The sequence below is a fragment of the Schistocerca gregaria genome, chromosome 8, assembly GCF_023897955.1.
Source record: "Schistocerca gregaria isolate iqSchGreg1 chromosome 8, iqSchGreg1.2, whole genome shotgun sequence".
In the NCBI taxonomy this organism is placed as follows: Eukaryota; Metazoa; Arthropoda; class Insecta; order Orthoptera; family Acrididae; genus Schistocerca; species Schistocerca gregaria.
The window spans coordinates 493,028,354-493,043,168 of record NC_064927.1 but is presented as its reverse complement, the minus strand read 5'-3'; the positions used below and the strand labels follow the sequence as shown (position 1 = coordinate 493,043,168).

The following is a 14,815-nucleotide window of genomic DNA, read 5'->3' as shown; positions in this document are numbered from 1 at the left end:
AGTTGTTAACTGCAAACATATTTACAGAGTAAAACCATTTTCAAAGGAGTAGAAGGTAACAGTTAAATGATAGTTCACGTTTCAAAATGAAAATCATCTCAAGAACTGTAAAAATATGAGACACAATTTGTGGCTGTTTGTTACCTTCGGGGTATATGTCAGTAGTGCTGATAGATGGATTGAGGATGGTTCAGAAAGGAAGGGCAGGTCACTGAAACTGCAGGGTGAGATGGACCCAAGGGAAGACAAGGGTAAGGGGAGATAGTTCATGATAAATATTAACACAGCTGCACTTCTTTTAATGTGTTATGTTGATTTATTCTATGTGATTGAATACTATCAGTCATTATAAAAACTACAACACAATGAATTAATGCCTAAATGAATATTGTACAGTATAGATGAATTATTGAGCAGTAAATAAGCACATAAATGAGGTGGTGCTTTCTGTAATGCAGATTTCTAGTTTACATGATTTCTCAGAGGATACACAAATGTAAAATATAATAATGTGCTATTGCTTTGTTAACATCTCCTGCTATGACAGTCTTCCTACTCACTGTTTGAAAGCTTAATGATAATGTAAGTTTAATAGTTATTTGTAAATTTACCATTGTTTGCAACACATTCTTCTTTTTTCCATTTTTGTGCATTATCTTAGTTAATGGCTGAGTTCTGTAGTACAAGGGTAAAAAATCTGTAATGCTGACAATTTAATTTTCCAGTGGATGTAATGTTGCTGTTTGTCTTTCCTAGGACAGTCCAAAGAAGTTATTTGAGTGGGTAGATGGCCCCCTCATTAAGGCAATGGAAGAAGGATCATGGTTTCTCTGTGATGAAATATCACTTGCTGATGACAGCGTGTTGGAGAGATTGAACTCATTACTAGGTTTGTTGATTCATTTGAAGTCCTTTCTTACACATCTGTCATTTATCAAAGCATTTTACTTTGTACATATGAAAACTGCTTTGAAATTGCCACCAACTCTCTGTTATACTATAAATCTAGCAGTAATAGGTTGAGATCATTACTTGATTATGGCTGAGCCAGTTCCATTTCCACGATTCTTGAGTACAGGCTTAATAATTGTCACAAGGTGATTTTTAAGCAAATAATGCAAATATTTATCGAGATAGTATAAAGCTTATGTAGTCCATCATTTGACCTGGTGTTTTTTCTCGTTTCAGAGCCAGAGCGGAAACTCCTGCTCTCTGAAAAAGGTAGCACAGGATCAGTTTCTGATGGTGCAGGTGACAGCTCTTGTATTGTTACAGCTGCTCCATCCTTTAAATTTGTTGGGACAATGAATCCTGGTGGTGACTATGGAAAGAAAGAGGTACACTGCTAACAAAAACTGAATGAGCATAACAACAGTGGTATAGATAGTAATGGTGGTAGCATTATTTGCTTGGATCATATGGAAAAATAAGTGCTCAGTAATAGAAAATAAACAAATGTCAGCATTGGGTGTTATACCTCATTGCCAGTACAGTGTTACCACAAGTCTGTATTGTCCATGAAAGAGGAGGCCAGTCCAATGCCAAAGTGGATTCTTTCAACTAAAATAACAAAATTAAGAGAAGTAGGAATAAATATTATTAATTTATAGTAGTATTGCAAATATTGTAATGGATGACTGCAAACTGGGAGAGCAGTCTTTGCCCCAGATAGCTGATAATAAATGAATCAATGTAAAGATTGAAAAGGAAATAAGATATCTTGAAGAGGTAGGTAATTATAAAATTAAATGTTTTACTGGATCTGACATCCATCAGTTCCATTGTTTGCAATCAGAATTTGGGAGGACAGAATTTGAAAGACATCAGCTGTTTTACAGAACAGGCAATTCCCTATCAGTGAAGGACAGTAAGTGTGTGAAAGTGAGCTGGTTAAGAAAAAAAGAGGAAATGGTGGTGTTAGTAGGGAAAACCTGCTTAACATTCACATTCATAATATGTACAAATTTACATTTTTTTGTATTATACTATTATCCTAGCTTGCTTGCAGCTCCAAATGCTCAGTCATTTTCTTCTGGGTGAGCACCACAGCCTCATTAAATTTGAGGAAGGACATCATTTCAACGAGCTGTATTTTAAAGTCATACTTTATTCAGCATTGTTATTGCAGGCATAGCTCATTTTCTGTTCTTACCCCCCCTCCTCCCGTGGGGCTGCCTGCATTGCCTCCTGCGCTGCCCCCGCCAGTCAGTCAGCATGCTATTTGGTTTTCTTTTGTCAGTTGACTCAACTGAATCAAGTTATGAGTTGTACTTTCCTATATAGCATGCACATCCAAGTCATCGAATTTTATACTTTTCTGTCTGGCACATACATAGCTAACACACGCCTACAAGAAAAGTCGTGGCCATTCTAGTGATCTCGAAAAGGTTATTCTGTCTGGCATTTGTTCAAGGAAAGTGGGAAATACTCTACTGTTTTCTTGTACAGAGAACCTTCGATACGTAGCATTATAAATACGTACTATTCGCCGATTAGGAAGCTAGTTTACATTGAGAAGCAGAAATATTAAGACTGAAGAATGACTAAGTAAGAAGTCCTAGTTGTAGCAAGTGCAGGTGTGAAGATTAGTCAAGAGTGAGAGTGATCAGTAGATTGCTAAGTATTAATAACAGAAATTTGTAGTAATTTCTCAGAAAAATATTGTTACAATATTCGTAACAATATTTTTACTAATAATGTAGAAATAGTTCCCCATACCCAACTTTTACTATGTGTTAGGTATGGGAAACTGTTGATGTGTGTATCTCCATAATAGTGACTTTCGAGAAGATTCCTAAAAACGCATTGTTAGTTTGTAGGCCCTCTATCGAATGCACTAGAAAGGAAAGGAATTGACAGTAAGAGTTCCATACACATAAATTGCTGGATGACGTCATCATTGGAAACTCGCCCTTACGTCATACGTTGTAAGATACACATTGGTTTGTTGCTTTCACAGAAGGTATTTTTTCACACTCCATAAAAGTCTGGAAGCGAACATTATGGCAGTGAATGTTCTCGAAACAACCAAGCCACATGTATAAGAGAAGCAGAGTTGCTACCAGGTAGTCAGTGTGAAAGCTGCAATTGTCGCGATAACTTGGAAGTGATAAAAAGTGAACATCTGTGATTATTGGCTATTACCACGGAATTCGGTCACTGTTGTGCTTAGTGATATTAGAAATATGCGAATTGTGACCGGGTCCGTTTTAGTGCTAAGTGTACTAGTGTCGCATTTTTCAGTGTGAATAAAGTGTATATTTGAAAATAATTAGCATCTAATTAACCTATGTCATAACAGTATAATAAAATGGATCGTTACGTAATAAGAAAAAGAAAAATAGAAACATCTGAAGATTCTGGTCACCATTCAGCTGCAAAAACAGCACCAGAGTGATTTCCCTAAATCACTCCAGGCAAATGCCGGGACGGTTCCTCTGAAAGGGCACGGCCGACTTCCTTCCCCATCCTTCCCTAATCCGATGAGACCGATGACCACGCTGTCTAGTCTCCTTCCCGAAACCAACCAACAGCACCAGATTTACAGGCAGAGCGCAGCACTTCCTCGAAACTTCCACAACAAAGATTATCGACTGATTCCTTTACTCCCATGGATATTGGCGATTATTTGGATATATTAGTATCAGGAAATATTGGCGATGCTATAAATCACAAGCTTTTCAGACCTCCAAGGAAATCTGAAATAGGTTATACCTTTCCTACTTCCAAACACAACGACAGAGGATGGGTTGAACGCAGAAAAGTGCATGATAATCGCTTTGAACAGTATCCATGGCTGGTGTTCCTAAAAGTTAAAAGGGTCTTCTTTGCATTAACTGTTCAATTTTTGTGAATAATAAAATGGTTGGAGGAAAGAAGTCCATTATCTCCAACAAACTTGTGACTGAACCACTAACAAAGTTTGCCAAACTTCCTGGTAAAGATGGTGACCTTGAGACCCACTCTCAGCTCAAGTACCATTTTGGAATGTCAACAGATGGCGACACAAGACGACCGCGAACTTGAGGTCTTAAATCAATTGTCAAGACAGAGAATGGAAAGCATTAGGGAAAACAGAGACCATCTTGTACCTATAATATTTAACAATCATATTTCATGGAAAGCAAAATATTCCTCTGCAGTGGCATAGAGATGATGGGAGTCTATTAGAAAACGGAAATGAATGTGAAAGTATAGTGAGTAACGAGGGAAACTTCAGAGCTCTTCTAAGATTTAGAATTGACTCTGTAGACTTGCCACTAAAACATCACCTCGAGATCACTAAAGCAAACTTACTTAAGTAAAACAATGTTCAATGAACTTATTTCATGCCATTAAACAGTCATGTTATTGAGGATAGTGGAGGAAATCGAAGATTCTCGTTATTACAACATAATTTTTGATTAGACTGTGGACATAGTGCACATCACCCAACTGAGATTAGCTGCTACATATGTTGATGGTGACGGCAAATTGCATGCAAGATTTTTGGGTTTCGTTGACATCTATAAAGACAATGATTGTAGTGGAAACATTGATGATGAACCTCAAGAGTGTCAAGATGAAGAGAGTAGCGTTACTGGTGAAGCACTAGGTACTACGATTCTAAGGCGAAAGAAAAGCCTTTCGCTGTCACTAGAGAACTGTGTGGGTGTAGGCTGTGAATGTTGCTCTGTTAATATGTCAGAATTGAAAGGAACTGTGGCTTACAATAAAAAAAAAGAAAGCTATCAACATGCAAGTAGCACAGTGTCGAAGCCATCAGCTCACTTGGTACTATTGAAGAAGTATCATTCTTTACAGCATCTAGCAAGTTGTGTGCGACACTGAAGAGTCACCTAAAACACTCGCTGCAGTCACATTGTCAAACGAGACTTGTTGAGCGGCATGGTGCTGTTATTTAGTTCGCAGCTGATCTTGGAACAGTTTGCAAAGTTCTTAAAAAATACAGTGGTGGAGGGATAGAACAACGGCTGCCAAAGCCAATATTCTCCTTCGAGCTCTCTCTAATTGTGAGTTTATCATCACTCTGTTTACACTGAGTGACATTATGAGCATAACATATCCACTCAGCAAGATCTTGCAAGACCCTAGTTTGGACATCGTGACGGCAAAAGCAAAATTGATTTGACGCTCGAGGTGTAAAATGACATGAGAGCTAATGCTGATAGCCACTTTGCTCATATTGTTGAGGAAGCAAAGGCAGTCATTGATGGTTTAGACGTGGAGATGAGTTTGTCGTGGAGATGAGTGTTCCTCGTCTTACAGATGAGATAGACAAAGACACAGGGAAAACTGCGATCATAATGATGGTGCTATGACATATTGGAAAAGAACTGTTTTTATTCCCTCACTGGACCATGTTACGACTAACGAGAGAACATTTTGCTGAAGAAAATATTTATCATTTTAAACAACTGAAACCTGATGGTTATAAATTGAATCAGTGCTTAACTGAATTACTGTTCTTTGAATAAGAATCACTCTTTGTGATTAAAAAGAGACTAATTGGAGAGATACTTCAATACAAGCAAACGAGCATAAACACCCTTAATGATCGTGGTTCTGTTACGCAATCATTGTCTGTTTGTCCTAAATCTGACTATCCTACTTTGCACACTCTGTACAAAATATTTGCTTGTCTACCTGCATCTATTGCTACAGTAGAGAGAAGTTTTTCAACATTGCTGCATACAAAGATGTGGCTGAGGTCGACAATGGAGGATGATTGACTTAATGGCTTAACTCTGTTGAGCACTCACCCTGACATTGCTTGTTCTATTGATGATGCAATTAACAAATTTTCCAGGAAGAATAGGCGCATAGAATTCATCATTTAAGGAAGACAACCTCAGTTCTAACTTTTTTACATCATAAGATGGCATTGTCTTTTGTGTGTCATAAGATATCATTTTCTTGTGTGTGTGTGTGTGTGTGTGTGTGTGTGTGTGTGTGTGTGTGTGTGTGTGTGTGTGTGATCAGTTTAAATAAAACTTTCTTAAACTTTGTGTGACTTGATTATTTTTTATTGTGTAAAACTAAAGGTAGCTAACGATATCTTTAGCAACACCTCCATGAGGTTTTTCTTCATCCACCGCTGGTCTGGTAGAATGATGTCTTTCCTTAAATAAAGTGCTGTTTCTAATGTTTCATACTTACAATGTTTTGCTTCTGTTTTCTTGCTAGTCTACTTGGAGTTGTTCCAAATTTCCAAATGAGGCACAGTTCTCCCATTTATGTTGTTAGTTTCCTTTCATCTCCTCTCCTCTCCATAATTATTGTGTAACTAAGCATTAACCCATTAACCCTCTATGTACAAGCTCAACAAATTGCTGTATCTGCATAGTGAGAAACAGTGTAGGAAGTTATGCTGCACTGTGAGAATTTCTTCAATTACTTGAACATGTGCATCTTGGGAATTCTGTGTAGCATGGATGCTTGTTTTCAACTATGGACATTTATTATTACTGCTCTTGAAACGTAAATTATCAGCTTTAAGTAAATATTGCACGATAGAGGTAATATTTAGCTATATATGGATACAAAAATGATTACATGGTAGACATTACTTCAGAATTTGTGAGTGGAATTTTTAAATGTTACGAATCTGTGAACTTAGGCATTCGCAAGCCGAACTGTTCTTGTTTCTGATAGTGGCTCGTACAGTACTCTACAGAAGGGGAGGAGCAGCGTTGTCACTCGTGAGGCTGATGAGGAGAGTGGCTGCTGTCGTGTGAATGTCTGATCTAGTAAGGGGACCCCATTGGGTAAGAATGCCAAAGAAAGGTGCGAGGTTGATTGTGCAGCAGATACTCTTCTTTGCAATTAGTTTATGGGAGGAGTGGATCTTCCAGATTCACTAATTGCATTCTACAAAATTGACATCAGACTGAAGAAGTGCTACCATTGGCTATTTTTTCACTTACTGCGTCGCTAATGTGTGTGAGAGGCCGTGACCCTCTCGGTGTACCCGAGAATAAGCAGAAGCCACTTCGTCACTTCAGAGCTGAAATAACTGATGCCCTGTGTAAAACCAACGTGGTCATAAGTAGGAGAAACAGGTGAAGAGCTTCTTGAAGTGTAGCTACTGAATATTCAAAGAAGAAGAAAATAGGGCATGCATCAAAGCCATTTTCCCAAAAGTTTGTTCACCAGGACAATGTTGGACATTGGTCAATTTTTTTCCTAGAAGAGAGGTTCATACAAGACACCAAACTTCGAAGGAAGTCCGTCAGTTATCTTCCAGAAGTGTAACATTAATTCGCGCATTGAGAAGAAAAATAACTGTCTTATGGGCTTTCGTTAGGAATAAAAAGTAAAAGACTAGTCAAATTTTGAAATTCTTAAATATTTTCAAATGCTGGGATGGGGGTTGGGGGGGGGGGGGGTGTAGTTATCAACAAGCTGACACTTACCTGTATCCTTAAAAGTCTAACAAAAGTATATAACACTACAAAATTATTATATGAGGTCATCTTAATGTATTTGTTATCAATATACGTTTATTGTGACCCTTAAGTAGCACAGATATAGCATTTAGAATTTTTTTTGTCTTTATTGCTTTGTAATTCTGTCTGTGGAGGGTTAATGATTAATGATCAATGGCTTCTGTTCCAGCTTTCTCCAGCTTTACGCAATCGATTAACGGAGATATGGTGTGAGTCACACTCGAAGCGGCAAGATTTAGAACAAATTCTAAAAGCTAATCAGAAGGGTGGCTTGCAATTAGATGTCTCTGTTCTTGTTATGGATTTTCTCGATTGGTTTACCAGTACAAAAATTGGCTCAAAGTAAGTGGTTTTTATTGCTCTACCATTGGATACTCCTTTTTAATTGTTAGGTACTTCTTTGTCTCATAAATATACAATATTTATGCTGTGGATTTGAGTGCAGTTGTATTGCTCTGCTGTGTAATAAGATGTAATTGTCAACAAGGTATGATTCTGGATGTGCTGTTGTCGTACTAAATAAACAAAAGTAACTTATTGTCATTTTCTTATGTGAAATATGAGAACAATAGTTTTCACATATCTGTATAAAACTTTTTATCAGTTTTACTTGCTGGTTTTGGATGCCATGACGCATCTGCAAATTAAAAGGGCAGTACATAAACATCTATATCTATGCATACACTCCAAAATCCGCTGTATAGTTTGTGAGGGGGGTTAATCCATACTAATACCAGTGATTTTTATCCTATACGATTCACGTAGTGAGTCTCCGCACACACCTTAATCTCTGTTGTATGATCTCATGATCGATACATAATGTGTATAGTGGTGACAACCTAATTATTACATGAGTGCTTGTTCTGTGAATCTGCTCAGCAGAACTACAGCCTGGCCACCTGGGGATGGCATATCTGCAGTGACAAGAACTACTTTGCCCAGTATGTCATGAACGAGCCATTGCACGGCTTTTGATATGGGTGTCACTACCAACCAGCTGACAACCAGGGTGAACAGTCATTGCCCAAGTGTGGCCAAGAACCTCCTCTCAGTCTGTCTCCCCATGCTCATTGTATGGTGCTGTCTGGCAGTGGATCCGCCAGTTTTTTCACCTTCTCTCCTCAGTTACGACCTTGTGTGAATCTCGACAGTCAGAGAGGGCCTTGAACCCTGTTCTGTCCAGATTCAGTCGGTACTGTAACCAATTCACTGCATTGCTCAATTTTAAGTCTACAAAAATAATTCTTTGGTGAACAACATAGTTATCACTCTTGCTCAATTCAGCTTTGCATGAGTTTTTGTGATAAAACTAACTGTGGTCAGGTTAGTAAAGCACCAGGCACACACTCGCTCCAAATCTGTCAGTGTGTTTTATGGCCCGTTAATTGTTTTTGTTTATTGTAAACAGCATATACGAGGAATATGATGATAATGATTTCATAAATTTATCACCTACCTGACATCCTTTCATTGAATAAAAAATAAGCATTTTATTTGCAGGTAAAAATAGTGGTTATTTTGAAGTCAGGTGATGCAGTCTCCACATTTTGCTGACAATTAAGTTTTGCTACACCAGAGTAGCCAGATTTTATGTTACTTTTGTAACAGTTGGTATGATTTATGTAATGTAGCATAACTTTGGTGACATTTTTACAGGTTTCGTGTAAATGTCCGTGACCTCATCACATGGGTAAACTTTTACAATGTATGCACATCACTGAAAGGGATGTCTCCTGCACTTGCTTATGTACATGGTGCTTTCCTGACGTTTCTTGATAGCTTTGGTTCAGGGATCACTTCCAATGAAAGGTCAGTATTCTCTCTCTCTCTCTCTCTCTCTCTCTCTCTCTCTCTCTCTCTCTCTCTCTCTGTGTGTGTGTGTGTGTGTGTGTGTGTGTGTGTGTGTGTGTGTGTGCAAAATATAGAAATTTTTGTATTAAACCCCTTATTTTTCAGTGAAGAAAATTTGAACATTTTGAAATCAGCTGCTGTGCAATTCTTGGCAAAACAAGTGAATATCTCAGAAGAAAGCCTCGAGCAACCTGCTAACATTATTCGGGGCAAAAATTTATGCATTCGACCATTCTCCATTGAGACAGGTTAGTGTATATAAATAGAGTATTTTTATAATTGTGCTTGTGAATTCCAGTTCAAGTTGTTGCCTGGTTTTAGCATTTAACCTTTTATATTTAACATTTTGTGATTGGAACATACTGAGATCCATCACAGCTTTTGCAAGTTTTGGTAAAATATGGTATGACATCACTGGCAGTGATCAGTGAAGTAAAATATTTATATCATGCGTAGAAAGAATCTTTTTATCAAGCACTAGTTCCAGATGGAAACAAAAGAAAAATCTAAAGTTGCTAGCTTTTAGAACCAGGAGATCATTCTTCTGACAGAAGTGAGAAAAGGGTGGTTGGAAAAAGTGGACAAGCCTTAAAGATTTCGAAAGTCACGCAGGACCCCAGGTCAGTAGACTTGCCACGTAGGAATCTCTATCTTAAACTCTCCTTTTTTGTGAGGAGGAGGAGGAGGAGGAGGAGGAGGAGGAGAAGTGTTTGGCCCAAGACCTAGCAATTTTCCAACAGTTTCCACTCAGTAAACACATTCAGTCAAATGGTATTATTGCTGTAATAGTGTCATTGTTAATAATAATAGTTATGGGGTAGTGTACTTCTTAACACTCATAATCAAATGATTTTAAGTCATGCAAATTATGTAACAAATAATGGTTTGTGGATGTAAGTTGCTGCTTCTGATCAGAGATGTATAGTATAGATGGCAGAGATGTAAACATCATGTTATAAAGTACAGTGTAATGATACAAACTTCTGTAGCCACTTGAGGCTTACATGCAGCCAAAACATTCTATACAGATTTATTTGATTACTCTTAACATTGTTTTTATTGCTGTAAGGAATTAGAGATGTTTATTCGTCTAATGGAAGTAATGAATGCTACAAATATGTTAAACAACTTAAGGCTGAATGTAAAATATGACATCTGTTCAAAACTGCCAAAATATTTCAATAAACTAAAATTAAAATGCTAAAGATAATTGTTTCTACCCAAAGGGCAGCCTTTACAGTAATGATGGTGTTTGTTCTTGGAATTCATTGCGTCTTCAGTCGTGACATCCAAATGCAAGAAATTGCTGGATACTGTTCACTTAAAAGGGAATCCCACTGTTGTTACTCATTTTCTACATTCATAAAAAAAAGAGGCTACTTGTAGGGAGTGGATGATTTTCGTATAAATAGCATTGCACCCCCCCTCTCCCCCCTCTGGGTATATCTGCACAATGCACTGTTCTGTTTGCTCTGTTTCTGAGTTATACAAAAAAGAAAATAGGTATTGATTTGAATTTCATTTGAAATCTTTATGTCATCTACCAACCATAAAATAATTGCACTCTAGTGGACTAAAAGACTTTTTTGGGGAACTGAACTGAGAAGTTCAAGGAATACTGCACTTGTTTAGTGGTATGCCATAGAGCAGCACGTAACAATCAATGAGTCCTGGTTGGAAATTGTAATTAGACAATTGACATGAAGTGTACCAAATATGGATTTCTTGCAAAAATAATTAAAACATTTGATTTGAACACAGTTGTACAAGATAATGAACACAGTCTTTGCTGTGCAGTATAGATGTGTTTGCTGAACAGAAGCAATTGTAAGCACATAGTGTGACGCAAAGTTGCCAGCTTTTGGAACAAGCCGCCCCCCCTACCGTCCTCCTCCTCACAAAAAAAGGTGAGGCATTGATTAAGACAATTTGCTTTGCTTATATATAAGTAGGGGGGAGGAATATTTAAACACCCAACTTCTTATTAGGGTTTGAACTTTTGAATTCTGTCCTTAAATCAATTTATATGAATGCTGAAGCGATTTCTACAGCAAAACAGCAGTTGTATCATTCTGCTACTTGACTCGCTGATATTCTTTTTTTTTTGTCTTCGCTACTCTCAACATTATTGGGATGTTGAATGTATAACACTGCCTCACATATGTGTATGAAAGCTATAATCATACTAAAACTAAACTAAACTCCGCTCGAACAGGCTATGAAGGCCCAACGGTACTGACCGGTCGCCATGTCACCCTTAGACCACAGGCATCACTGGATGCAGATATGAGGGGCATGTGTTTAGCACACCGCTCTTCTGGCTGTTTTGTCAGTTTACAAGACCAGAACTGCTACTTGTCAATCGAGTAGCTTCTCACCGCTTGCCAACAGCACTCAGCAGACCAGATAGTCAACCATCCAAGTGCTAGTACAACCCGACAGCACTTAACTTCGGTGATCGGATGGGAAATGGCGTTACCACTGTGGTAGGGCCGTTGGCTATAATTATACTACTCATTGATATTTTATTCGACATATATGCCGCAAGATATTAATATAGGAGAGTCATGGTAACGAGTCCACAAGTGTTAGTGTCTTGATAATTTTAAACTCCAAATTCTGCACTATTTCAGTATAGGAAGACTGGAGATAAGTGATCAACAAAGAATTCCTTTTGTAGATGAAACAGTAAAATTATATGTATGTGCAACTTTTGAAGTTAAAACAAGGATAAGGTATTACTGTTCGTGTGTATGCTGAGCAGCTATTGTAACCTGGACTATTAACTGAGAATTATGATAATGTTTGACAGAGTATGTTTTGAACAATGTAGGAAAAGATAGGCTGCTACTAAATGAAGGCTGTGGCTGAATTCTCATGTGTAAGTGTCTCTTAATTGTGCTTGTCTGCAACTTAACATGTTCATTTTTTGTAAGTACAGTAGCAATCTATCTTTTCCTACATTGTTTGATTTTGAGTATGTTTTTACCTGTGTACGAGACATAATCTGCACAAGATTATATTATTTAGGCTGTGAATTACTTTAAATGATGATTGGATTAGCACTGTAAGCAAAAACAGCAACTAGCCACAGTTAATGGTTATATTTGTTAAAAAAAGAATTATTACTGGTTTTGAACCATATAATGGTTGTTCAAACTACATTATGTTAAATAATTTATGTCAGTGAATTGTGTTTGCAAGAAATTGCCCTGCAGGTATGGTTCAGTTATTTACATGTTTCCTGAATCATAATTGTGACCTCTCATTGTGATATGGACTATTTAGTTTCTGGGGATAGTTCACTTTCTCAGCGACACACACACACACACACACACACACACACACACACACACACACAGAGAGAGAGAGAGAGAGAGAGAGAGAGAGAGAGAGAGAGAGAGAGAGAGAGAGAGAGTGTTGTCAGGCACCTGCTATTTCAGTATGTGTTAGAAGTTAATTTTGTCATCTTTTAAATTCTTTAAATTCGTGGGTAGGTGGTATGAGACTTTCATGATAAAGTGAAACAGCATGCAATAAATAAGTAAATAAACCATTGCACTCCCTGGATCATCAAGACGTACATTAACTGTCAAATGTATGTTCAGGTTCAGGTGTCCAGACTTCCATTCAACACAATAAGAGTGCAACCAGTTGTGCGTGTCAGCTGTGTATATTTTATCTTTAGACCAACAATCTTGTTTCAAGTTATGTGGGACTGTTCATTGTGTAACTCTACATTTTTTGTTGATAGAAAGTAATGGTAATATTCATATCATTTCTGTCAACAGGTCCTTTGCGAAATCCTCTGAAAGGATTTACCTTTGATACGAAAACAACATTATTAAATGCAGAGCGTGTGCTGCGAGGCCTGCAGTTGACCCGGCCCGTACTTTTGGAAGGCAGTCCAGGCGTTGGAAAGACAGCTTTAGTTGCCGCTCTGGCGTGTCTTGCCGGGCATCACCTTGTACGCATCAACATATCGGAGCAGACGGTGAGTAAACTGTCTTTACTGTTTTTCCCCTATCTTACAAATGTATGTCTATTTGAAACTGTTTTTTCTTGTTGTTATACACCTCTACTATTGTCCTGTCATGTCTCATGCTCCATTCTGATACATTATGTAGAATCAAGAGCTTGTATACCACATAACATAGAGGCCATCAGGATCAATCTGCTGGGTACACCCGTCGCATACATTTTGGGCCCTATGGAATTGATTTTCATGTTAGTGGGTATATAGGGGTGTCTCTTTTACCACAAGTATTTTATCTCCCCCCACCCTTCTCTCTCATGTTAGTGGGTATATAGGGGTGTCTCTTTTACGACAAGTATTTTATCTCCCCCCCACCCTCTCTCTCTCTCTCTCTCTCTCTCTCTCTCTCTCTCTCTCTCTCTCTCTCTCTCTCTCTCTCTCTCTCTCTCTCTCTCTGTGTGTGTGTGTGTGTGTGTGTGTGTGTGTGTGTGTGTGTGTGTGTGTGTGTGTGTGTGTGTGTGTGGGCACATGCTACTCTACTCAAATAGTTGATATAACAAATATAGTGCTGGCCAGTAATGTTATTGCACCAGGAAGAGCACATGATTGAATTTGTAAGTGATTCGGGATATACAGGGTGCAACATTCAGTACAGAGGACCACCATCTCTGAGACAGCCAGCAGTGACTGCGGTGCGGCTGGCCATCAAGTTGAACTGGGCTCAAATGACAAATACGGGTACGTCATTCAGTGCTGCTTCGATCCTGTGCCGGAGTTAATCAGTCATAGAGGACAGCACGTGGTGACACTGGCGGGTCTCTTAGCTGACTGTGAGCACATCTGGAGTGGGAAAAAAATCAGAAGAATGTGGTGGCCAGGGCATCATTCCAATACACAGCTGATCGATATAGGTCAGGACAGTGCAGGGAAAGCGTGATATCTCATTCTCTTGAAAAACTAGGATACGGCCACTGGCCTCGACACGCCATAATTGCTGTGCTCGCTATCCCCCGTACCGTAACCCTAAATGCTTGGTCCAAATGATGGTGATAAATGCAGTCTTTCAATGTTCATTCTCCATGGATACATCTCTTCTGATGTTCTATGCAGATTCATCTGAAAAGAAAATGTTGTGCCACTCCAGTGTCACCAGTGACACGCATCTCTCTTCTGCTGCATCATGTGAAACTGCAGCTATGGTTTCTGTGCTGACAGTTAGTGGCATTGTAACATCATCACACTGTATGTATGGATAGTTGTCTTGCTGCAAAAAAAAACCCACAATCTGACTCAGCATATGTAACGTGGCTGTGAGACTCTGCACAGCAGAGTGTACAGTATATTTTTCCCCTCGCGGACTAGTCATGTGGGACCACTGAAGTCCCCCGTGGCTCTGAGTGTGGTCCTCTTGAACCCACCTATTCCTATTCTCGTGACAGTCATGGGATCCCAGCCAACATTAGCAGCCGTATCACAGAATTACAAACCATGTACTGGAAAGGCGACGAGTGTGCTGCTCTTGAATCTGACAAGTTCTGGT

The 14,815-nt window shown here is 38.6% G+C and overlaps 1 protein-coding gene across 2 annotated transcripts in view; it reads left to right on the top strand.

Annotated features, from left to right (window-relative positions):
* The window catches only part of LOC126284458 (midasin), a 481,989-nt gene that overhangs the window by 154,236 nt on the left and 312,938 nt on the right, over positions 1–14,815 (top strand). For both annotated transcript variants that reach the window (XM_049983379.1, XM_049983380.1), the window contains 6 exons: positions 757–889; positions 1,189–1,337; positions 7,618–7,790; positions 9,105–9,257; positions 9,405–9,547; positions 13,091–13,293. In XM_049983379.1, the coding sequence (XP_049839336.1) occupies positions 757–889; positions 1,189–1,337; positions 7,618–7,790; positions 9,105–9,257; positions 9,405–9,547; positions 13,091–13,293 (954 nt within the window). The remainder of the gene's footprint in view (positions 1–756; positions 890–1,188; positions 1,338–7,617; positions 7,791–9,104; positions 9,258–9,404; positions 9,548–13,090; positions 13,294–14,815) is intronic.